The 26,542-nt window shown below is 38.1% G+C and overlaps 1 protein-coding gene across 19 annotated transcripts in view; it reads left to right on the top strand.

Moving 5' to 3' along the window:
* MCPH1 (microcephalin 1) overlaps positions 1–26,542 on the top strand; it is a 220,104-nt gene that overhangs the window by 13,682 nt on the left and 179,880 nt on the right. For 17 of the 19 annotated variants that reach the window (XR_005596592.1, XR_005596591.1, XR_005596593.1 and 14 more), the window contains 7 exons: positions 3,274–3,392; positions 8,097–8,181; positions 9,062–9,176; positions 9,586–9,726; positions 13,903–13,998; positions 16,972–18,303; positions 26,110–26,222. Coding sequence is in view for 15 of the 19 variants with exons in the window: in XM_039531738.1 (XP_039387672.1) it covers positions 3,274–3,392; positions 8,097–8,181; positions 9,062–9,176; positions 9,586–9,726; positions 13,903–13,998; positions 16,972–18,303; positions 26,110–26,222 (2,001 nt within the window). In the remaining 4 variants the exon portion in view is untranslated. The remainder of the gene's footprint in view (positions 1–3,273; positions 3,393–8,096; positions 8,182–9,061; positions 9,177–9,585; positions 9,727–13,902; positions 13,999–16,971; positions 18,304–26,109; positions 26,223–26,542) is intronic. The other 2 variants (XM_039531752.1, XM_039531746.1) reach the window with 2 other exon arrangements.

Below are 26,542 nucleotides of genomic sequence, written 5' to 3'. Positions count from 1 at the left end.
CTCTTTGAGAAACTGCCAGCTCTCCTGAACTCCTTTTTCCCTTAGATATTCTTCCCACCAGACTTTACCTACCACTTCTATGAGTTTTAGTCCGCTTTTTTGAAGACACCCCCGAGACCAACCAGTCTGAGCATGTCATGCTCCTCTTTTCGCATTCCTCGCCTTCTCTGTTGCATACTTGCTTTAACTTCCAAGCCCTTCTTGACCTATGCCCACCTTACTTTATCTTTCTTTTACTATGAAGATGTTGTCACTACATCTGATTGGCCCATGATGCCATTCTCTCTTGCCCACTTGTTAAATTTTCAAACAAGCACCTTCATGCTTTCTACTATGCTGTCCCTCATGGTTGGGAGGAGCTCCCAAAGTTACCTCCTTCAAATTCTTCTATGCCATGATGCCTGTGAAAAACTTGACAATGATTAGACCATTGGTGTGGTCAGACCACTTCCTATCATGCAGATCAATGTTGTCTCATTGTGGGGAGTACAAAGAAACAATCTGTATGTCTGTATCCATCAGTTGTCTCTAGTCTTATACTTAGATTGTAAGCTTTTGGGAGCAGGGACCATCTTTGTTCTGTTTGTACAGTGCCTAGCACAATGGGGATGTGGTCCAGGACTAGTGCTCCTAGGTCCATGGTAATATAATAATTTGTCGCAAAAGCAAAGGTGACTCACAATGAACATGGAGTAGATCTGTTGAATAAGAAGGTGTTATTTCATGTAGACAGTTCAGGCTATAATTACACTGAGGTCTTGAGAATTCTGAGCTGCTGATTTTCAGGGTTCTCTGACAGTGGATGACAGCACAAGTAGAAAAATACAGTTTGAAATTCTTCTGAACCCTTTTTGATCCATCTGTTAATGATACTTTTGATATCACTCACTCTGGCAGCCAGCAGTAAATTTGCACATCAGATTTCTTAGTCATTTGGGGAGATAACTTATATAAAAAACATTTTTAAACACCTACTTTCTTCATCATTTGCAAAACACATTCTAAACTTTTAGCAAAGTCTTTAATTGTGTTTTGAGATGAGTGGCCCTGGTGCACGGTGAAGTTGGTTGACAGATGCTCAATCTCTACATGTCCCAAAAAGCTCTTTCATTTTCAAGTCCAACACTATAATTTGTGCATAGGTCAATACAGCTTTCCCAATATGAGCTGTCTTCTGATAGACTGGCGTCAGTTTGAACCCCACCAAAAGATTTCAAGATGCTAGTAATCTTCCAGCATCCTCTATTAGAGTGATTAATTGTGGTGCTATACACATGGTTGGAACCTTAAACAGAGTACCTGCCTCAGAGAAGTTGACAAGAACAATAAAAGATCAAAGAAGATGAGGTGAGGTGATGATGATGATGATGACGGAAAGATCATGCAGTCTCTTGAGTAATGCATGTGTTTTGAGGGCTACGTGGGTATTTTTGTTTTGGCTTAAATAATATTTACAAGCCTGTCAAAAGCAAAATTTAAGTGCCATATATACCGATCCATAAGCCAGTTCATTTATAAGCTGACCCCCACCCTCCAAGATGGATAAGTAAAAATGGAAATTTTTTATAACCTGTTCATAAGCTGACGCTATAATTCAGGGGTCAGCAAACTTTGGCTTCTAGGCCATCAGGATAAGCTGCTGGTGGGCAGCTTAGTTTGTTTACCTTGACCATACGCAGGCACAGAGGTAAACCTAAGTAAACAAAGTGTCCTGGTGCACCAGCTGCTTACCCTGACGGGCTGGGACAGCAACTGGTGGGGAAATTTTTTTGGGGGGAGAAGCTGGGAGTCAGGTGAGTAACCCCTGTGACCACCCCCCACATGACCCCACCCATAGTCTGGGACCCCCACACTCTCCCCATCCCAACCCTTCCCACCTTACCTGGGGAGGGCCAGAGGAGGATAGCTCAGTGGTTTGAGCATTTGGCCTGCTAAACCCAGGATTGTGAGTTCAATCCTTGAGGGGGCCATTTAGGGATTTGGGGATTGGTCCTGCTTTGAGCAGGGGGTTGGACTAGAAGGGACCTCAAGAGATCATCCAACCCTAATGATCTGTGGTTCTATGAGGATGTCTCTGGCCTGGCTGGAGCTGCTCTGGCGGGCCAGGCTGGGCGGCACAGCAGCAACCTGCTCCGGTGGGGCGGGGCCGGAGCTGCAGCTACTTCGGAGGCTGGGGGGAGAACAGTGTGGCCAGAAGCGGAGACACTCTGGTCTCGCCTCTTCTCTTCTGGCTCTGCTGGGTGTGCTGCCTCTCCGTGCTGCCTCTGTTGCGGGGAGGGGTTTGTGTCCCACCTCTCCCTCTCTATACCCGTTCATAAGCTGACCTCCTTCTCTGGTGCTTCCCTTTTTATTACTAAAAAAATTCAGCTTATGAATGAGTATATACGGTAACTTAGATGAAGGAAGGGTGGAACATTAGAAAGATGGTTAGTGGTGAAACAATTTGAATTGCATTCTGAACATTGGCTTGTATTCACTACAAAATTTTACTATGTTTATATGTTTATAAAGGTTTAGTTGGGTGAAACTATTATCATGATTTAGTGGTACGTGTAATACAGTTCCTGAGGGTTTAATTGTGATTAGTCAACATGATGCTGAAAGTGACTTGTCCTGATACACACTTACCATATAGTTGTTTTCTTGTCAGCTAACTTGATTCTTCACAAGTGTGATTAGTTTCGTAGTGTAGGCCAGCCCGCTGTGAAGGCCATTTCAAAAGTACAAATAAATTATATATGGATGAATAACAGTTAGAGAGAGGTAACATTAGAACTCTTCAACCTTGTGCATACTTTAATATTATATGGTGATGCACTTATGATCATTTTGGATGATGCTGACTAGTTTCTGGGTCTACCTCCTGTGACACCTGATGCATGAAGTCATAGTTAGGGCTTTCCAAGGCATTCAGAGGGTTGAAAATAAAGGTACAGCAGGGAGCTAAAGTGGTGGCCTAGAACAAAGCTCTGTTTGAAATCCTGAGTCCATTTTATCCTACCTTACATGTTGGAATTCTTGCTTTGAGGTGGTAAAAGCTCTTCTTTAGTAACATACTGGTTTGAATTAGCTTGTTTTTGGATGTTTCTTGCTGAGAAAGGAAAGATCAAAACAATCTTTGACAAAACATACTGTAAAAAATTACTTTAAAGTAACTTTTATGAAGTCCCTGGATTACTACTTGCAATAAAAGTTGACTATTTTATGTAGCTTCATGAAGGTTTGCTGATCAGTGAACTGAAATATCTAATACTACTTCATATAATCCTGCAGGTTTCAAAAACTTTTAACAAGCAAGTGACTCATGTAGTCTTCAAAGAAGGACATTTGGCTACATGGAGAAAGGCACAGAAGACTGGAGTAAAACTAGTTTCTGTACTCTGGGTGGAAAAGTGAGTAGTGCTGTATATTAAAAATGTGACCCTTTCAAAGGAGAAGGGGGAATGTAAACAAGTACTATGTTTTTAAGAACTGAAAAAAAGTACAGTATATACATTTTTTGTATATTTAAAATAACCCTCAAAACTATGGCTGACTGGCCATTTTGAGAGGTCATACTGAAGAGATGTACATTTGGTATTTCTATTTTAAGGCATGTTGGTTCCCTAAAGAAGAAGAAGCAGCAAAGAATCCTGTGGCACCTTATAGACTAACAGACGTTTTGTCTATAAGGTGCCACAGGATTCTTTGCTGCTTCTACAGAACCAGACTAACACGGCTACCCCCCTGATACTAAAGAAGAAGAGCGTGGTTCTATTTTGAAAAGTGAAGTGAATGTAAACCTGATTTCATGGTGTATTCTCTAATATTCATACAACTCTCCCTTCTCAGAGACCTGTGCCAATACTACTTTGGACAGATGGGCAACAGAGATCATGCAGAATAAATGCACAGTAGAATGTCTACTTTTTCCTAGGGAACAGCTTCTAGTATGCTACCCTCTGCCCGCTCTAACAATCCGAGTAAATTGCCCTGCTTCTACAAATCAGCTCCATATAGAATGTGCCTGCACAGGAGAAAGAATGAGGGCCATATTTAATCTGGTTTCCTATGAGATCTGGCAGGGGTAGATTGCTCCTGCGTTTGGAAGTTTCTCAGCAGCCATTTGAAAAAGTTCAAATTTGAAGTTGGCCCAGACAACCATATCATAGGGAAGTTTTCTGTCATCCACAAGCCTCTGAGTGTCATAGACAATTTTGTCCAGCACAAAAAATTTTTTTTTCACTTTTGCTTATGAGTGCCACACTTAAATACAGAACTTTGCCCTTCCAGTTAGCCACAGCATCTTGAGTTTTTGTCAAAATCCTTCTGGTGCATGTGGTTACTTTCTAAACACAGAATTCAAATATTTTCTCAAAAAAATGTGGTCCAGGGGCTGTTGCTGTGGATTCAGTGTCTTAGACCTAGTCAGAGGATCTTCTACATTTATGTTTCCACCTTTTGCTCTCTTTGAATAATCCAGAGAATGAAGTGGGAGCAGAGCAACCAGGGGGGTTCCAATGTTAAGAGCGTAAGTTCTGTTTTATATAGGTTCTTAGACTACACTCATCACTGTAGTATCTGAGCATCTTCCAGTAGTGCATTAAGCAATATGATAAACATCTGTCACATGTTTATTCTTTCACCTCCTTAGGGGGAGGAAATTGTACAATGGAGTGTTTTGTTCTGGATTTTTTATGTATATATTACCAAGGCTACAAGTTTGTCACAGAAGTCACGAATTCTGTGACTTTCCAGGACCTCCATGACTTTTGCAGTGGCCATTGCAGCTAGGCCAGGGGCTGCCTGAGCTCCTTGGGCAGCCCCCAGGCCAGCTGCACCGGCTACTGCTGGGGCAGTCTCGGGCCACCCCAATCCCTTTGTCCCCCTGCAGCACCAGCAGGAGTTTGGGTGTGAGAGAGGGCTCAGGGCTGGGCATTGGGGAGTGGGAGGGAGTGAGTGAGGGCTCTGGGCCGTGCTTACCTCAGGGGGGCTCCCCAGAAGTGGCAACATTCCTAGGTGGAGATGCAGCCAGGTGACTCTGCACGCTGCCTCTGCCAGCTCCTATTGGTGCAGTTCAAGGCCAATGGGAGCTGCAGAGGCAGCACTCAGGCCGGAGGCAGCATACAGAGCTGCCTGGCCACGTCTCCGCTTAGGAGCTGAGGGAGGGGGATGTTGCCACTTCTGGCGAGGTGCAGAGCCAGGTAGGGAGCCTGCCAACCCCTCTCCCCCAGCATCATCAGGGGGCCAGGGCCACGCACCACCCCCCCACCAGCGGGTTGCACGCCACATGCCTCTGCCCCTGCCTCGAGGCACCCCTCAGGCTGCCTCCCTCTCCCCCCAGGATTTAGTCAGGTGTATATAGTACAAGTAATGGACGAGTCACAGGCTGTGAATTTTTGTTTACTGTTTGTGACTGGTCCATGACTCTTACTAAAAAAACCTGTGACTAAAACATAGCCTTATATATTACACATGCTGCTATTAGTTTGTTAGACAAGACAGGTTAAATAAATGAGCCTTACACTTGCAGAAGGTGGTGAGGTTTGTCATAGTCCTTATTTCCTGTGAGGGGTTCATTCATAGACTTGAGCCAGCCCACAATGAAGCTCTGTCTCCTCAGCCAGAGGGGAGCACTAAGTATTTCATAATTTTTGGAACTCGTGCATCTGGGTGAACCCCTTATGGTTGCTCTGCTCGGACAGGGAATTATATCACAAGGACCAGTCCATGGCCCAGAATAAAATACCATGTCATCTATAGCCAGGAAAATGGAATTAAGCTGCCTGGTTTTGAGCGGAACAGCTAAAAGGAGAAGAGACTATGGTGATTGATCACATTCCTGTCATTCAGAAGGAAATCAGCCAATTTTCTATTCAGTTAGTTGAATAAAGTTCAAATACTGATGCAGAATATATCTCCCAGATCAACCATAATTTCATAAATACTGGAAACCTAAGTGCTGAGTATGGGAAAAACTCAATTATTTCTCAACCCAGACAGCGAGAGTTTCCTGAGACTAGCATCACTACAGGTGCATCAGACAATGTATAGAGTACCTCCATGAGACCCTGATTTGGTATAAAAGGCTTTTTACAAAACCACAGTTTGCGCTCCAAACCCATGCGTCTCTAGTGCTCTTTTGTTTCATCAGTCTGAATTTTATTTGAAAAGCTTTTTGGGGCGAGGATTATCCCTCTATTTGTATCTGAGCTCAATATAATGTCACCACTTAACTTACAAGTCTATTAGAGAAATACTGTTAAAATAATGTTAAAGTTGCAAGGCTAAGCTTTGAAAAGTCAGGAAATGCCAAAAAGTAAAGATAACTCAAAAGCAGGAAAGCAGAAATGATTCTTTGTGGAATATGTAGAACCTCTGAAAAGTGTTTTTGTTTCATGTATTAAGCAGAAAAACACTTATTTTTGCTTTCGAAATCCAGGTCTTGTCTACCCTGTTAACATTATCTCACCAGTTTTTATGGAATATTCCATCAGAGATGCTATGCGATTCAACCTGCTTGGCACTGATTTCTGCTTAGATTATTGAAAGTTCTGTGTGTTAAACACAAGTTCATCTTAGATGCCCAAATTAAGTTTGGAGAAAAGGTGTTCAGATGCTACAGGGAACTGAAATTTCTAAATTCAACGTGTCTCTTTAAAAAACTATACTTATGTAGCATTAAGGCTCCATAGTTCTACACAAATTGTTTGGAAATGCAAATCAATGTTCTCTTAGAAATGTGTGACTCATTCACATTGCATATATTAAATATTAAAAGTGCTTTTATTAACAGTTTAACTGATCTTATGTAAATTGGACAAATGTTTTCATTTCCTGACTTTTGTTTAAATTCTCTCCGCCTCAGTGCTGTTAATATAACTTTTTCATATTTAAGATAGTCTAGTTATGTTCCATTGGTGGTAGCATCTGGGATTTAATAATAGCCATTTGTTTAAAGCTCATTGATTATCATGTTTTTTGAAATCACCTTTGCCTGATGTTTCAGAAAACCCCAGTAAATTCAGATTAACTATTGAATTTGCACGTTTTGCATAAAACAAATCTGTGGCCCTGAAGCAATTTGTTTGTATATTTTCTACTCCAAAACTTAAAATTAGTCAAATCATGCTATACTGTAGTTCTGAAAATGTGTACTTTATAAATGTAAGATCACTAGGTGTCACTAGAATCACATATTTGAATTACTCTATTGCAGTGTTCCTAGTGCTGTGTTAATGCTTCATAATTTTTTTTCCATAGTCAATTCTATTAGGTACTGAAATTTGTAGAGTAATGAAACTTGTTTACTGTTTTTGGTTAAAATTGTTTTTTAGCTCTTTGTTTTATGTAGTGTATTCTATATTAGTACCCAAAGTGGTGTCCCAACTTCCCTCAAATTATTCACAGCTACAGATGGATAGGACCCCAGCTCACAAAGATTTTAGTCCCAATAGTCTCAGGTTAAATTCCCAACAGGAAAAATGGAAGAAACATAGCTAACTGGGTTGAGGCAGCATGTTTGCCAAAGTCAGCTGGATAAGTAACAATGGACCTTGTCAGGGGTTAGTTCCTTCACAGAATCTCTGTGTGTGGAGTGAGGAAACCGGGAGAAGACTGGGTGAGGAATGTTTAAAAGTGAAAGTCAAGATGGGAAAGGGCCTCTTTCTCTTCACCTGCCTGACTGCAAACATCTCCTCTTCCTTTTCAAACTATTGCTTACCCATGACATTCTATGGACCCTAGTTTGAGAGAATAGACAATCTGTTCCCTTGCTGAGAAAGTCCTTAATTTATAGGCACTTCAAAAGAAGTTCACTGCCTGATCAGAGGAGACCTTTAGTTCCCAGATGCAGGTCAAGGCCACTGGCATGATGGAGAGCTAAGTCATGTCAGCTGGACTTTGTAAGGAGCTGTTTGCCTGCTGGGCAACTAAGGAGTCAGAGGCACAGTTTTTGGGTTTTCCACTTCTCTTCAGGTATTATTTCTAGGTCTGTTCTCTCTGTTAATTTAGATATTTGTTGTGGCTAATCGGTATGGCCTTTTTACTATTTTTAAATTAAATTCTATTTCTAAACAAAGTAAATGTATTAACTGCTTATTTATTATATTGTACAGATGCAGAGAAGCTGGTACCCATGTCGATGAATCATTATTTCCTGCAATATACACTAATGAAGGGTTACCCCTTCTAATTAAAAAAGTGAGTGTGTAATTTTAAAACGATGTACAGAATAGTAAACTTCCTAATTTTGAATCTCTCTTCCCATCCCTCATCCTTGTTCCAAGGGAGTCTGAATTACTAACTTTCAGAACGCTGGGCAAAGCTTATCTGTTTGAGTAGGGATTTGAGGATGACTGTGTGTGGGAATCTGACATGTTCCTAATTTCAATGATACTTGGCCTCCTAGGTGCTAAGTTACTTTTGAAAATGAAACTTAGGGCCATAAATCACTTAGAGTATGTCTACGCTGCAGTTGGGAGGTGTGATTCTTAGGCCAGGTAGACAGACTTGTGCTAGCTCAGCTCAAGCTAGTGCGTTAAAATAGTAGTGTGGACTTTGCAGCACTAGTGGCAGCTGAGTACGCCCGAGTACAAGACCACCCGACCCACTGAGTCTGAGCTTGGACAGCTAGCATGAGTGGCTGCCTATGCTACAACACACATGCACTGCATATTCTAGCATGCTAACTCAAGCAGAGATAGCGTGTCTGCCTGCCTGTGCTGGGAATCTCACCTCCCAGATGCAGTGTAGACATATGTTTAGGCACTTTTGAAAATGTCTAAAATATTCCATATTTTCAAATGAGTATTAGGATGTCCACAGTGGTTTTGTCTCATTTCTTATTGGTCAATCTGATAAATCTGAAATCATTTTTTCCTTAATCCATATTGAAACTCTCATTGAAATTTCCCCCTACATTTTATGGTCTATCCATGGCTGACTAAATGGGATTTACCAGGAGTCATAAATGATGTAGAATGATCATATAATACACATAGTATTGTATTGTATGATAAAATAGAGAAATATTAAGTACAAGTTAATTTATGAGAGATTTATGCTGTGGTTAATCTTGTAGCACAAATGCATGCAGCCCAAAGACTTTGTTGAAAAAACACCAGAAAATGATAAAAGACTACAAAAAAAATTGGACCTGATGGCTAAAGAACTAGATATACAAAAAACAGCAACCGGTGAGTTCTGGTTAGATTGTAAAAAATTAAACACTGCATCAAAAAGAAATGCCAAAATATCTTTGTTGTTTTAAGTTTCAAGAGAACTCATAAGATATAGCTTATTTTTACTTTTATCACTTTATAATTGAAGTTATAATATGAATTCTCATTATGTTAACTAAAAAAAGCTACTACAAGTATTATTAAAGAAGAATTTACTTTTTAGTAATTTAAAAAGTAGTATTGGACTTCATTTTTAAGGAATTGTTTGGAATTCAGCATTATTAAACTTACGGTACTGACAGCATTGTAGAAATGTAGTTTTAAAGTAACAGAATTTAAAAATACAACTTTGTACTTTAAAAATTCATGCTCTGTTCAAATATGGAAGTCTCATATTAACTGCAAATTACAATTACTTTTTTAGAAACCGATATACCTGTTTTATTATTTGAGGATGATGGTTCACTTGCATATAGCCCTACAAATAAGATAAAAGATCAGTGCAGTGCAATGGAAAAGAGAATAAAGGACATGAAGGAGAAAAGGGAAAATCTTTCCCCTACTGGTAAGGAGTTAAGACTTATGAAATTATTAAAAAGCGTAAATGGTTGCCATCTTTCTCGCTGAATTATGTTGATGCTAGCCCTGCACACGTTCCAGGACTGTGTAATTTTCTTTTGAATTGATAAATTATGTTGCTGTGAAACATCTACTTACCCTGACTTAAACTGGGTATATATATAAATATTTAAACCAAATCGAGGACTCTTGGTCCAACAACCTGTAATCATGTGATTTATATGTTCAAATCATTCAAGTCAAGCACGGTTAAGTCACTGCTTGGATAAGGGATTTCCAAGGAACCCATAGGTGCTAGTAATCCATTAGAATGAGGGCTCTGCCCTCTGAGCGTTGAACTACTGACATAGCATAGTGTTGGGAGATGCTGTCTTTCAGAGAATATGTAAAACCAAAGTCTTGACTGCTTGTAGTCTTTAAAGAACCTTTGGCACCTCTTGCAAAAGTTGGGGTGCTGGTGAAATATCAACTTAATTACTTTCTTCCTGCAGTTAAAATTGTTTACAATATTTCTTGTAATCTAAACTGTTGATTATTGCTTTGTGCTCCATTTCAACCCAATATTAGTAGTTCAGTGGTAGATGAAGTCATCCTAGTTCATAGTTTGTAGAGTAGCTTACATTTTTTTAAAAGAACTTTGGGTACTTCAAGATGATGATCATAAAATAGAATTGAAGTATATTCTGCCCCCCCCCCCCCCGAACCTCCATTGTTTTTACCCTTTACTCAGTGAAATCTGATGTGAACAACTGGTGGAACCCATAAATATCAGGGCCGTTGCTCTCTGGAATTCCCTGCACCCTCTTTTGCTAGAGGTAAAAATTACACGGGCAGCATAGTTAACTCTGGATGGCAGCATGGATCTAAGCACGGTGGAGAGTAGTGGTATTATGCTCACAGTCCTACGGCCAGGTCTGCACTAAAAGGTTAGGTCGACTCAGCTACATCGCTACACCTAACCCCCAGTGTAGACAGCACTAGGTCAACGGAAGAATACTTCTGTCGACTTAGCAACCACCTCTCGGGGCTAGTGGGAGGGGTGGATTCCTTTCAGTGATGGGTGAATCCCTCCCATCACTGTAGTGAGTGTCTATTCTTAAGCGCTACGGTGGTATAGTAGAAGTGCTGTCACTGTGCCACGGTAGTGGTTTAAATATGGACATAGATTAATAGTCCAGTTTCAGAAAATATCCCATGGTCAAGCTCCTGGACTCTTCTTATTTTGGGGGTTGAAAACAAGTAACAAATTGAGCTTTTTTTCCTTTGCGTTCTGTCTTCAAAATATGTCATTTAGGATCTGCAGATGTATTAGTACTAATATCTGCCTACAGTTCACCGCCAGAACTTTGTTGCTCCACCCATTTAAAGAATTTTATTCTGCACTCCTGTTGCTACATGTTCGCGGTCTAGTCCCTTTCTAGACAGTCACCAGTCTGTTGTAAGTGGACCCAAATGCTGGGTCCCTTTTTTTTTTTTTAAGCCACCTGGGTCTGGGTTGAGTCTAATCTGTTTCTAGTTTTGGGCTCCAAAATACACTCCTAGGCTGAGACCTTTTTGTCTGAGCCCTTCCTTGGGACTCCACAGTTTGGCTACCAAAACACTGGAACCAGTGACTCCAGCCGCCTGTTTAACTCCAACCAGTTTAACTGTAAGCCACAGCTTTCAGGGTGAATGTAGCAGAAAGGCAAGGAACACAGGCTTAGCAACGAATGTTTTTTAACCACAGTCACTTTACTCTGAAAAAGCACTAGGGTTATAGATTTTTGCAAAATGACAGAATATCTGAGATGCACAAGTTCTCCCCCCAGTCTAATCTCAACCCGTCTGAAAGTGTGAGGTCTTGTTGGCATATCAGGCTAGGCAGAGTCCCTCCTGCCTGGCCATTACTTTTTGCATGTGGAGGTGAATGATCTATTTCAAAGAGAAACTCTTTCCCTCTTTGCCTTGTTCATAAGTACATAAGAATGGCCATACTGGGTCAGACCAAAGGTCTATGCAGCCCAGTATTCTGTCTACTGACAGTGGCCAATGCCAGGTTCTTTCTTTGGGCTCCTCTGTAGAGAATCCATTGTTCCATGGAGAACTGGTAGTTGAAAGACAACCATTTAGTGGCCTGAGATTTTTTTTGGCTTGGGCACGTCTCAGATTATTCTCCAATGTGATGTGACACACCTTTCTGGGTAGCTGATTGGAATATCTCATAATAGCCTGGTCTTGGACAGGGTTAGTCATGTGTTCAGCAAGTAATACCAAATAGATGTCCTAATACAACATGGAGCTTTTTGAAAACCTGACCTATGAGGAAAGGTTAAAAAACAAAAACTGAGCATGTTTAGTCTTGAGAAAAGAAGACTGAGGAGGGACCTGATAAATTAAGGGCTTCTATAAAGAGGACAGTGATCAAAAGGTCTTCATGTCCACTGAAAGTAGGACAGGATGTAATAGATTTAATCTTCATCTCTAGAGGTTTAGTTAGATATTAGGAAAAGCTTTCTAACTATAAGGGCAGTTAAGCACTGGATTAGTCTTCCAGGGGAGATTGTGGAATCCCCATCATTCGAGGTTTTTAAAAACAGGCTGGACAAATATCTGTCAGGGATGGCCTAGGTTTACTTGGTCCTGCCACAGTGCAGGGGGTTGGATTTTAACTTCTCAAGGTCCCTTCCAGACCTACATTTCTCTGATTCTGTGGTGCTCATAATACTTCATAATAACCAGCCACATACTACTCTGTCACATTGCAGTCATGAGCAGCAACGTGGTAAATTTTAACATTTTTGTTCCTGCTACTAAAAACATTCCCACTAACCACAGAAATACTCGAAATTCTTAAAGATTCTTCCCACTCGCTACTGCTATTACTTTAATATTCCCTAATATGTCTATTTAAATACTATCTGACATTTCATACTATAACTGAAATCAGTGATTGTCAGACGACATAAATTGCAATGGTTCTGCTGATATGCACAGTAGAATTATGCAAGTAACACTTTGAGAGTGAAATCTTATTTAATCACATTTCTTGACTCAAATGTTGATTTGTTTTTAGATTTCAAAATATATATTTTCATACCAGAAACATGCTATTTTGAAGTATTTGTTTTTATGGGAATACATTTGTTTGAAGCAAATTCAATGTTAAAATGTTGATTTTTGTAATAGCCTGGTCCTCTAGTTTTGAACAAAAATTCCACAAAATTGGACCAGCTAAACCAGCTTTTTCCTTTTTTAATTTCTATTCATTCACTTAATGTCAGATCACTATAAAAGTGAGAGCTTGTGATAAATAAAAGTAATAAGCAATCTAAATGTTACTAATTTACTATACAAAGTAGCACTGGGTGATCCAATTTTAAATAATCGATTTAAATATTTTTTAAAGAAACAGGTTTAAATTGGGTTGTGGCTCTATTAAGCTGTGCAAGTTTGTGCTATTTGTAATATTAAAATTTACAATGAACTAAAGGATAAACACTATTTGCAAATACCACTACTGGTATTTGAATTTACAGAACTATCTGCAGAATTCAAAACAATGAAGATTAAGGCCTTGATCCTGCAAACATTTAAGCACATACATAACTTTACTCACATAAATAGTCCCACTGATTTTAATGGGAGCATTCAAGTGCTTGAAATTTTAGTAGATGCACAAGTGTTTGCAGTGTCAAGGGCTAAAATTGTATTTTCCCTTAGTGGCATAATTTTCTCTTTTCACTTCACACTAAGATCCCTTCACTGTTAACAATAAAAAGCTATTTAAACTTTCAATACTTTAACAAAGCACTTGTGAACTTGTTTATACACACAGGCCAAAATTTTCAGAAATAGGAGCCTAAAGTTAGGCTTCTAAACCCATACTTAGACGCCTAAAGGTGGAATCTTTAAAAGTATCTAAGTTACTTAGGGAGGAACTGAGATAGCCAGGTTGAAGCATTTTAGCTTTCTTGACTTACGAAGGTTCAATATATCAGAAAGTGGTATTGGTTGCAATTATATCACAGGCCTGTTTGCTTATAATTTTGTATGTGCGTGTTTTGCCTCACAGTAACTATGTTAATGACTTCTTGGATTTGTCTCTTAGCATAGATGAGCATTTTAAATTTGAAACTTTCATCGGGGAAAAAGTGTAATAAACTATTCATAAATTATTTTTTAGCTTCACAAATGTCTCAGATATCTACAATTAATTCAACACAGCCTGGATATGGAGAGCCTCTTGGTGTCACCAGTTCTGCGAGTGCATTGCTGCCAGGTAAATAATGTAACTTTAAGTTCTGTGAAATATATTTTTTAAAATTATAAATGTGCTAAGTAAAGCCATAGTATATTCTAGATAGTTTGTATTATCGTGTAGTGTGACATACTCAGATTTTGACTTCTATGAGACAACCTCTCTTATATAGCACTTTTTATTAGCATATATCAGAGAGCTTCACAATCCTTAATGTGTTGCAAGGATAAATATCCCTATGAGATTTGGGAAAACACGCTTATATTTGAATACAAGTGGTAAAAGTAAGCAAAAAGTTCTCCCCTTGATTTGAAAAGCATGTAAAATGTAAGAACTGTGATGAAAGAGCATGAGAAACTACATGAGGTAAATGCCCATCCTTGTTCTTGTGGCTTGCTGTCTTTGTTCACTATTGGTTCTCTTTTCTTTTAGTAGTGCTATATAAACTTTTGTGTGTGTAGTTCAAACATTCTGATACTGGAAGCAAAATGAGAATTAAATACAAAAAGAGAACTCAAAGACAAGGCCTTTGAGAAACTAAATGAATCCTTTGTATCGGTCTTCACTCAGAGGATGTGAGGGAGATTCCCACTGCCGAGACATTCTTTTTAGGTGACAAATCTGAGGAACTGTTCCAGATTTAGGTGTCAATAGATGTGGTTTTGGAACAAGCTGATAAATTAAACAGTAATAAATCACCAGGCCCAAGAAGTTCTGAAGGAATTCAAAGATGAAATTGCAGAACTAGTAACTGTGGTATGTAACCTATCATTTAAATCAGCCTCTGTACCAGATGACTGGAGGATAGCTAATGTAACACTGATTTAAAAAAAAAAAAAAAGACTCTAGAGGCCAGCTTTTCAATTAGGGCTGTCAAGCTATTAAAAAAATTAATTGTGATTAATCACAAGATTAAAAAATAATTGTGATTAATTACAGTTTTTATCGCGCTGTTAAATGGTATTCTATTGTTTTAAATATTTTTGGATGTTTTCTACATTTTCAAATCAAAACACAGAATACAAAGTATACAGTGCTCACTCTAAATTATTACTTTTTATTACAAATATTTGCACTGTAAAAAAGAAACAAAAGAAATAGTATTTTTCAGTTCACCTAATACAAGTACTCTAGTGCAATCTCTTTACATGAAAGTGCAACTTACATCTGTAGATTTTTTTTTGGTATTACATAATTGCACTCAAAAACAAAACAATGTACGACTTTAGAGCCTACAAGTCCACTCAGTCCTACTTCTTGTTCAGACGAACAAATTTGGTTACATAATGCTGCTTGTTTCTTATTTACAGTGTCACCTCAAAGTGAAATCAGGTGTTCACATGGCATTTTTGTAACCAGCATTGCAAGATATTTATGTGCCAGATATGCTAAACATTCATATGCGCCTTCGTGCTTCGGTCGCCATTCCAGAGGACATGCTTCCATGCTGATGACTGGTTCGGCTTGATAACTGTCCAACGCAGTGTATACTGACGCACATTCATTTTCATCATCTGAGTCAGACGCCACCAACAGAAGGTTGATTTTCTTTTTTGGTGGTTCAGGTTCTGTAGTTTCCAAATCGGAGTGTTGCTCTTTTAAGACTTCTGACAGTGTGTTCCACACCTTGTCCTTCTCAGATTTTGGAAGACACTTCAGAGTCTTAAACGTTGGATCGAGTGCTATAGCTATCTTTAGAAATCTCATATTGGTACCTTCTTTGTGTCTTGTCAAATCTGCAGTGAAAAGGTTCTTAAATTGAATAACATATTGTTGGTTGTCATCCAAGACTGCCATACCACAAAAGGTATGGCAGAATGCGAGTAAAACCGTAGAGCAGGAGACATACAATTTTCCCCCAGGGAGTTCTATCACAAATTTAATTAATGCATTATTTTTTTAACGAGTGTCATCAGCATGGAGGCATGTCCTCTGGAATGGTGGCCGAAGCACGAAGGCCCATATGAATGTTTAGCATATCTGGCACATAAATATCTTGCAATGCTGGTTACAAAAATGCCATGTGAACACCTGATCTCACTTTCAGGTGACACTGTAAATAAGAAGCAGGCAGCATTATCTCCCTTAAATGTAAACAAACTTGTTTGTCTTAGCAATTGACTGAACATGAAGTAGGACTGCAGGTTCTAAAGTTTGACATTGTTGTGGTTTTGAGTGCAGTTATGTAACAAAACAAAAAAAAATCTACATTTGTAACTTGCATTCTCATGTAAAGAGATTGCATTATAGTACTTGTATGAGGTGAATTGAAAAATACTATTTTTGTTTTTTACAGTGCAAATATTTATAATAAAAAATAATATAAAGTAAGCACTGTACACTGTTCTGTGCTGTAATTGAAATCAATATATTTGAAAATGTAGAAAAACATCCAAAACTATTTGTAATAAACAATAATAAAATCCCAATTTAAATTTGTGATTAAAACTGTGATTAATCATGATTAATTTTTTAATCGAGTTAGTTTGTTTTGAGTTAATCACTTTAGTTAACTGCCATGAATTTGACAGCCTTATAGGCAATTACAGCCCTGTAAGCATAACTTCATTACCATGCAAACTGGTTGAATCTATATAGTAAATAACATAATTACCAGACACAGATGAACATGTTATGTCGGGAAAAGTCAACATGGATTTCTAAAAGGAAATCATGCCAAGTTTCTCAGAGCTGTTCTAGAATAATCAAACATTCTTCTAGTCTGTATCTGAGCCCTGGGTTGCTTGAGTTCTGAAAAGGTTCTTTTAAAATTATCACATTCTTCCACCAAACACTTTATAAAGTAATAGTTTAAGAGACAAAGTACAGAAATACATTTTTTAAATATTTCAGTGAAAATCTTAGCTGTGTGAATGTTAAGTGGCTAAATCCTTGGACAATTATTTCAGTAACTTCTCACATACTTCACTAACTTTACTTTGTACTATTCCATTTTGTTAAAATGTTTATACTGCTGTTCTTAATGTCTTGCAGAAGAGCACATCAGTGAATCTTTAAACTCGAGTTTTGATGACATTTGGGGAAACTGTAAATACAAAAATCAGAAACCAGCATCAGCTGAAAGTGATATTTATGTTTCAACACCTGCATCAGAATATTCTCTGTTTTCCAGCAGTGACCAAGTAAACTTAACTCCAAAATCATCTAACAGAAAACATTTAAACAAAAAAATAATTTTGCAATGCCCTCTAGAAGGTGAACTATTTGCTAAAAAGAGAAAATCTGAAGTCTCCCCTAACCTAAATCAAAGTGGTGAAGATACTCTGACTTCTGAGTCGGTTTCAACCAAAAGTTCTTTTCTCCAAGAAAAAGGCTTGAGTCACATCACTCTTTCCCAAAAAATGGTCCAGTTGGAAGCTGCTGCAGTTACCACAGGTAATCAGTCTGATTCATTAGTGAGCAGTGAAGATTCTATTAATATGCATTTGGTTGACATAAATATTCCTTTTGACACAAGGGATTGTAGTGTCAGATACAAAATAAGGGGGAAACCAAAAAGAGAAAAATATAATATGAAATTGACCACCTCATCATGTAAGGTAGGGTCTGAAAATGAGTTTCTTCTAGCAATGACCACTCGTAACAAGTCATCAGACATAGAGGAAGCTTCATATGACGACTTTTTTTCACCTTCTAATTTGAAGAAAAGTGAAATGCAAGTAAGACACTTTCCTTTGCAAGTTCAGCAGAAATCGCCAAGTGCTCTTGAAGTGAGTTGCAAAAGAGACTTTTTAAGCCACAAACAAGATAGATTATTTGAAGGGTCAGATAAACAGTGCACTGCTCTTATCAAAAAAAGGAAAAGAACTGTTAAGACAAGTGGTGTTTCAACAGAGAGTGACTGCAAGCTAACTGAATGTTCAGAAAGTACAATAAGTGTGACCTTAAACTGCATGTCAGGTGGAGTAAACACTGAGACTGCAGAAGCCCTGGGTTCTAGCCCTCTGAATAAACTGCATCAAAATATTCAGAAAATATCCTGCAGAACTAGCGTGAATAGCAGCCCTCAAGCTACTGGTAAGTTGGTCCATTCAAGTGAAAATTCAAAGATGCAGCATCATAATTCATTAAAAATGCTTGTGCAACTAAATTCTAAAATGGACTGCCATGTTGAAGGAAAACCATGTCTTTCAAAAACTAGACTACCAGAAGAGAATACTGTGTTGATGGCACCAGATTCTTTAAAAAGTGACAAAATGGGTGCAGTGAAGCCAAAAGAACACCCACTTACTGTTCCAGACTCTACAAATACAGAAAAATCAACAGGAGAAAAGAAGGAAATCCTGCTCAAAAAATGCAGTCCAAGTATGTGAACTTCTTTTTCCTGGTATTTGGCACACTATAAATACCCTGTGCCATTTTTCTTGTGTATCCTAAGAAACAGTATTATCATGGTTAATTGTACTGTGATTTTACAAATTGTCCATATTATGTGGTTCTTAATTTGGAGTGTTTATATTCCTTTTAATCCACCAGTGGAAAAACTACCTTTAAATAAAATTGCAGTTAAAAATTAGAAGGGGGAGATGCCCATAAAAATATAAGTTGAAAACTTGCATTGCCATTGGTATGGATGGAGGTGAAGGAGTGAGTCCAAGAGATATGGATGTAATGCCAATTTCAACTTAGAATTTGTTTTTCAATATGTTGCAGGCTTAATTTTTAACAGTCATCAGATTTTTTTTATTACTGGATAATCATTTAAGCAGGTTTAAAAATTGCTAGAATCATTCGGGTATTAGAATATACTAGTATGATACGATACCAAAGGAATTTCCCTGCAAAAAATTACTGTCTGTGGGTATGCTATTTTTAAAATTTGATATTTTTGACTTTTGAATATGGGAAAAACCTTTTTCATATAAGCTTAATTTCATTTTGTAAATTTAGTTAGACTTTTACAAAAGAGTGCTAGAATGTCTAAATTTTATTATTAAAAACTTCATGGAAAGTTTTAGTGCACAGCAAACATAGCTGATTATGAATTATGAAAAAAACCCTAAGTTGACAGAGAATCTTAAATATAGCTGTAGGTATGGTATCGCTACACTTCAGGTTACTGGTTTGGCTTAATTAATAAAATAAGTACCAATATTTTAAGGTCTGGAATACCCCACAATTGTGTATCTTAAAAAAATAGCTTTTGTCTCAAGCTTAGACCTAAATGATTATGGAGATCTATATGTTTTATGCCATGTACCCAAGCTTAGAAAATGGTCATAAAATTAACATCTTGTTTTTACAAGATAAGCATAAGGACCTCAAAGGTGCTTTTTCCATTTGTGTGGTTTTAAACTTAGATAGCTATATCAATTGCTTTGATATTAGTTGAATTTTAACTTAGAAATTATAGCTCCAAATCCAAAAATGAGCATCTCTTTGGGGACGCTCTGCTTTAATTCCCTCAAAGAGGAACTTTCATACTTTGGCAAACTTGAAAATATAATCAATTTACTGAGCCTTTACATTTTTCTGTCTCCTGCTGCTATTTGAAAATCTGTTTTTTGGTTAAGAACTTTCATTACTCCAGTTCTGCTTGATCTAATGATGTTATCTGGCATTTACCATTGTCACTGTTTTCTTTGGCAGTGCTTCTGATGTCACAAGGTCAGCCTTGTGATTTCACTGCAGGATCAAATAGAGTCTGGGGAGCCGTTGTTTAAAATCATTTGAAAGGGAAGGAGGAATAATGAAAAGTATAAGATTTGAATTTGTTTAGATATAAAATTATGTGAAACACAAGTCCCACTTAAACTTTTAGATTAGTTAATGTGGAGAATTGTAACAGACTGTGAATCAATGTGCTTATTAAATATTGATGTTTTGTAAATTAAAGCCTTCATTTTTATTTTGGATTGATTGTGAATTCTCTTCTAATGCAAGAAAATTTATTTGTTGCTGTTTATGGTGAAATAGTCAAAATTGTTTAATACGTTTTATTTTTGTTCCTATGTTCCAGGTAATTGTTTGAAAGTGTTACATGCAAATATTGATTAGATCCAGCAGAGAGGAAACTGCTGTTTTTTTAAAATGCTGAAAAAAACTCTAATAAACCTTTGACCTTTCTCCTGAAACATGTAGACAAAAAGTAATCCAATATCCATAGTGACAGAACTGTTCTGCTTTCTGCATAAAAGATTTATCCCTTGAAAAAAAAATTTTTTTCCCTCGGATACACTTATGCTAGAGTTTGAAACTTAGAGAAAGATTTGACCCCAAATATTTCTCTTTCCTTTGGTTATTGGCAAAATTCCCATTGACTTCAATGAGAGGATACTTATTTTCAATGGATCCTCAATTCTGCCTTTGCCTGCGCATATTATTTTTCACCATTAAGACTTGTGTGAGCAGTCAGGCCGAGGGACTTACTGGTTGCTGCTTCCTTCAGCCCCCATTGGCCTGCAGCAGCCAACCGCACCCAATGGAAGCTGCAATTGGCCGGACCTGCGGAGGGGGCAGGTAAACAAACCGGCCCGACCCGCCAGGGGCTTTCCCTACACAAGCGGTGACCCCAGTTTGAGAAACACTGGGTTAACATCTTATAGTGCTTTGTGATCAGTGACATTTATGTCAAGGTCTTAGATTTGTGCTGAACACAAGGGAGAGAATTAGTGGTTTTCTCGTCTGTGAATAAAAGTTAATGGAAATGCAGCAGTATACGCTATTTTCAGTGAACATTAATATACCATGAGATAGGGGAAGCCTAATGGGTTTGTTAGTTATCGAATTATGTAAAACTTCCTTGTAGTTCAAACTTAATTAAAATATACATTTTATGGTAATACAATTTCCATCAGTCTGGTGGTGACTTATTTTTTGATAGGGATAGTGATTAGATAAGTTGGTGTTCTACTGTGGTTTAGAATGTGTGACAGACCCAGGCCAGTGGGGTACAGGAGTCTGGTAGAGGGCAAATATACTGATCACTGGATGAGTAGTTTTCTGTTCCTGAGTGACCAGAGCAGGGGCTGCACTAGAGTGATCAGGAACCTGCTAGAACCAATTAAGGCAGACAGGCTGATTAGAACACCTGCAGCCAATCAAGGCAGGCTAATCAGGGCACCTGGGTTTAAAAAGGAGCTCACTCCAGTCAGGGAGGAGGGAGCCAGAGGAGAAGGAAGTGTGTGAGAGGAGCTGGGAGCAAGAGGCAAGGAGCTGAGAGTGAGAGGGTGTGCTGCTGGAGGACTAAGGAGTACAAGTGTTAACAAACACCAGGAGGAAGGTCCTGTGGTGAGGATAAAGAAGGTGTTTGGAGGAGGCCATGGGGAAGTAGCCCAGGGAGTTGTAGCTGTCATGCAGCTGTTACAGGAGGCACTATAGACAGCTGCAATCCACAGGGCCCTGGGCTGGAACCCGGAGTAGAGGGCGGGCCCGGGTTTTCCCCCAAACCTCCCAACTCCTGATCAGACACAGGAGAAGTTGACCCAGACTGTGGGGAAGATCACTGAGGTGAGCAAATCTGCCAAATAAGCGCAGGACCCACCAAGGTAGAGGAGGAACTTTGTCACAAATGGTAACACTTGCCCAGATCTATTTAATTCCTATAGCTATTTACCTGAAAACCCCAGCAATAAATGATAGGTTTGGCAAGGAATGGAACATTAAAAGATTTTAAGAAAGACTAAACATTCTTCAGTTGTTCAGATGATACTTGAATGTAGATTTCATTCATATTATTTTTAGTCTTTCTGAATTACAAACTTGGGGCTTTTTTTTTTTATAAGATTTATAGTGAATATGGAAACAGTACATTCTCTTACATGGCAAAAGTTGTAAATTGCTCTGGTCCGCTATAGTCTTGTGGATTGAGCACAAGGCTGAAGAATCAAGAGTCCTGAAATCTCTTCATGGCTGCTATTTGCTTGTGGTGACAATGGGCAACTTTAGTCCCATTTACTTGGATGGGAGCTCCAGGAGGTGATGCTTGGCTTCTCTTGAAGTCAATAGGAGTTTTGCCACAGATTTCAGTTCGGCCAGGCTTTCATCCTGGATGTTCAGCACTACTGATATTTGAGACATACAAATTTGAAAACGCTAGCCTTAATTTCTCTACCTTAATTTTTCCACCTCTGTAAAGAAACAGATACTTTAAGGTCGGATAACTCTGTGTGTGGTTATGTAACAGCTTGTCATGGGGTATCAGATTGAGGCAAAGGAGTAGCTATGGCTCAAATGACAAGAGTCACTAGGGTGCTCTCTGTCTTTAGGGCAGCTTGGCCTAGTGGCAAGAATCCATAGGGCCACCCTTGCTCCCAGGGCAGTGTGGCCTAGTGCCCAGAGTCCTTGGAGCTGCCCTTGGGCAGTCATGTCCGCCCTACATGTGCCTGCACTCAGCGGTAAATGTGGGGCAGGATAGGGGGCCCCAGGCTCACCCTACTCTACCAGGTCCTGACCCGGGCCTTATGAAACCTATAGTTCTGGATTCAGGCTCGGTTTCCCATTTCAATCTTTGTATTCCATGGGCTGCCTCCTACCCTTGATTCTGGCTCTGTCAGTTCCCTTGGGGGTAGTGACCTCCTGTCACTCTGATCCTCTGTGGTTGAGGGGAGTTCCAGCTCAGATGCCGTGTCTTCAGCCTCGGAAGTCTGGAACTCTAGCAGTTCTCTGGCAGGAGCCTGCAGCATACGTCCACTCTCTTCCTTAGTCAGTCCAGACTGAGCAGGACTGCTACCTTGTATATCCTGCTTCCAGCTAGGGCATGCCCAGCAGGGGCAAAGGGGCATGGCCTCTTCAGCCCACTGTGTGATCAATTCCAGGTGGGCCAGTGCCGGGTAGATATACCCCGTCACACAGCTACATATTGTATTTCTTAATGTTTTTAATCCTCTGCTTTTAAATAAATGTTTTATATAGGGCTGCCAAGCAATTAAAAAAAATTAACGATTAATCGTGCTCTTAAACATAATAGAATATCATTTATTTAAATATTTTGGGATGTTTTATACATTTTCAAATCTATTGATTTCAATTACCACACAGAATACAAAGTGTACAGTGCTCACTTTATATTTATTTTTTATTAAAAATGTGTCCAGTAAAAAAACAAAAAATAGTATTTTCAGTTCATCTAATACAAGAACTGAAGTGCAATCTCTTTATCATGAAAGTTGAACTTACTAATGTAAAATTATGTACAAAAAAACCATTCATAAATAAAACAATGTAAAACTTTAGAGCCTACAAGTCCACTCAGTCCTACTTCAGCCAATCGCTCAGACAAAAAGTTTGGTTACAGTTTGCAGGAGATAATGTTGCCTGCTTCTTGTTTTCATTGTCACCTGACAGTGAGAACAGGAGTTCTAATGGCACTGTTGTAGCCGGTGTCACAAGATATTTACATGCCAGATGCGCTAATGATTCATATGTCCCTTCATCTTCAACCACCATTCCAGAGGACATACTCCATGCTGATGACGGGTTTTGCTCTATAACGATGCAAAGCAGAGCAGACTGATGTATGTTCATTTTCATCATCTGAATCAGATGCCACCAGCAAGTTGATTTTCTTCTTTTTGGTGGTTCAGGTTCTGTAATTTCCTCATCAGAGTGTTGCTCTTTTAAGACTTCTGAAAGCATGCTCCACACCCCATCCCTTTCAGATTTTGGAAGGCACTTCAAATTCTTAAACCTTGGGTTGAGTGCTGTAGCTATTTTTAGAAATCTCACATTGGTACCTTCTTTGCATTTTGTCAAATCTGCGGTGAAAGAGTTGTTAAAATGAACAATATGTGCTAGGTCATCACCCAAGACTGCTATAACATGAAATATATGCAGAATGCAGGTAAAACAGAGCAGGAGACATACAATTCTCCCCCAAGGAGTTCACTCACAAATTTAATTAATGCACTATTTTTTTTTAACTAGCATCATCAGCATGGAAGCATGTCCTCTGGAATGGTGGCTGAAGCATGAAGGGCGTACGAATGTTTAGCATATCTGGCACATAAATACTTTGCGACACCGGCTACAAAAGTGCCATGCGAATGCCTGTTCTCACTCTCAGGTGACATTATAAATAAGAAGAAGGGAGCAGTATCTCCTGTAAATGTAAACAAGCTTGTTTGTCTTAGTGAGTGGCTGAACAAGAAGTAGGACTGAGTGGACTTGTAGGCTCTAAAATTTTACATTGTTTTGTTTTGAGTGCAGTTATGTAACCAAAAAAAATCTAGATTTATAACTTATTCTTTCACAAGAAAGAGATTTCACTACAGTGCTTATATGATATGAATTGAAAAATACTGTTTATTTTGTTTATCATTTTTACAGTGCAAATATGTATAATAAAAGTAATATAAAGTGAGCACTGTACACTTTGTATTCTGTGTTGTAATAGAAATCAATATATTTTAAAATGTAGAAAAACGTCCAAAAATATTTAATAAATTTCAATTGGTATTCTATTGTTTAACAGTGCAGTTAATTTTTTTAGTTAATCGCGTGAGTTAACTGCGACTAATCGACAGCCCTAGTTTTATAGTTTTCTATACAGTGCCTTGCCTGATGGAATCCTGATCTTGGGGCCCATAGGCACAAATGTAATTCAAATATATATATATATATATTTGAATTACATTTGTGCCTATGGGCCCCAAGATCAAGATCAAGATATATATATATATATATATATATATATATATATAAACAAACCAATATGGTAAAGCTGTGTAATTGGTACTCTGCGTTTAAAAGGACACTTTAATTTAAATTAAATCTCAGTTTTAGCTCTTGCATATGAAAGGATTTGACCTGAAATGTAATATTAAGGTATATGCCTTCATGAATGAGTGAGAATTTTCATTATATAACTACTACTCTGCAGTGTAGGAATTAAAACTCATCAGCTTTTTTCTGTTCCATCAGAACCAGAATGTGACACTCTAAATCCAAGTGAAACTTACTATTTTGATTTTATCATCTAAATAATGAGTAAGGTGCACACATTAAATAGAAGAAATGGTAGAATACTTAACTAGATGAAAACTGAAAACATTTAAATACTAATAATGGATAAAGGACACTTTTTTTTGTTCTTAAATTACTTCCATATTTTTGTCCTTTTAAAAAGTCATTTTTTAAAATGCTTGGGTGTTCTTGGATAGTTGATAGAGAATTTGAAAGTTTTTTATATTTTACTCATGAAGATTTTTTTTAAAAAATCATTTATATGATTCATTTTGCGTGGTCAAGTTTTAAATGCAGTTATAATCATGAATATTGATTTAGTATACTTTCATATTTTATCCTCTAAAACAAATGGAAAATCAGCTTATTTGGGGGAAAGTTGAATTTCAAATACCTGGTGCACTAAACTTTCTTTAACAAGACATTAACATTTTGAAATGAAAAATTGTGCAATGTCCTAAACTAGACTCCAGTAAACTAAATTGGCAATAATGACCTAGTTAAATCTTCAGTAATTAAACCTGCATTTATCAAAAGATTGATCAACGTGTATATATCTTAATCAGGCAAATTAACTTCTCAAAAGTGGTTTTGACAGCACTGGAGACTGAAAGTTATTAAATCACAGAACAGATACAGCACAGGCAATGACAGTGCATGCTTATCCTTTTCTGGAGGGCCATATTTAGAGTAGTAGCTAGTCTCCATGACCATTTAGCCCTCTACCTGATGACAAGGTGCCAGTTGTGTTGGCGGGTATGACTTGAAAATAGGCCTGAGACCGCCAATTCATTTTAAGTAGGCTAATAAACATTGACATATAAGGAAAAATTCAAACATCAGTGCTTTATGTCCCAAAATTTAGGCTTTGTGTGGATACAAAGAAATTCTGAATACTTTTCTAAATAAAAATGCCTTGTGTGTTTTGAAAGTCCACATACTGTATCATTGTGCCACTGTGCATGAGACTAGAAATTGTGCGGCTAAACCAGAAACATAGGAGTGTAAATGCACTGTCATAGTTTGAGTGAAACAGAAGAGTAAACTCCACAAATATTAATATGCAATGATATTTTGAAAATGTTTTAGTCGTATTTGCTGGTATTTGGGTGAAAAGATTTCTGAAAACTTTTTTTAGAATTTTTTTAAACCAGATTGCACCTTGCTTTCGCCACAAGGTTCTAAACTTTTGATGCACTTGGTTTCTAGGTATTGAAAATGAAATTTCAGTATGTGAGGCTAGCAATGGCTCTTGTGAAGTTTTTAATGAAAACAAGAATAAGCCCAATGGGGAATCAAAGAAAACTGGGAGAATCAAAAAGGTCAGTCTACACAGACACAATGTCAAGACCATTTTTTATATGTAATATATAATTTTAACACCTTTTAAAAGAGAAAACTTTCCTCAGTATGCAATGCAAAATGATCTATTGAATTTTCTGTCATTTTTTTGTTTACATTTTGGGTGAATATTGAATAGGAAGGCCTAGACAGGCGTACTCTAGTGAGGCTTGACTATGTATGAACTACATCATATTATTGTCAGTGTATTTAGAATATGACTTGGAAACATGCCTTGAGCTTCTCTTTATCAGAGAACTACTAATTGTGATATTTTTAGCAGTTGTATTGTGAAAAAGCA

The sequence above is a fragment of the Mauremys reevesii genome, linkage group 3 (genome assembly GCF_016161935.1).
Source record: "Mauremys reevesii isolate NIE-2019 linkage group 3, ASM1616193v1, whole genome shotgun sequence".
NCBI classification, from domain to species: domain Eukaryota; kingdom Metazoa; phylum Chordata; order Testudines; family Geoemydidae; genus Mauremys; species Mauremys reevesii.
This window is presented reverse-complemented; position numbering and strand designations above follow the sequence as displayed.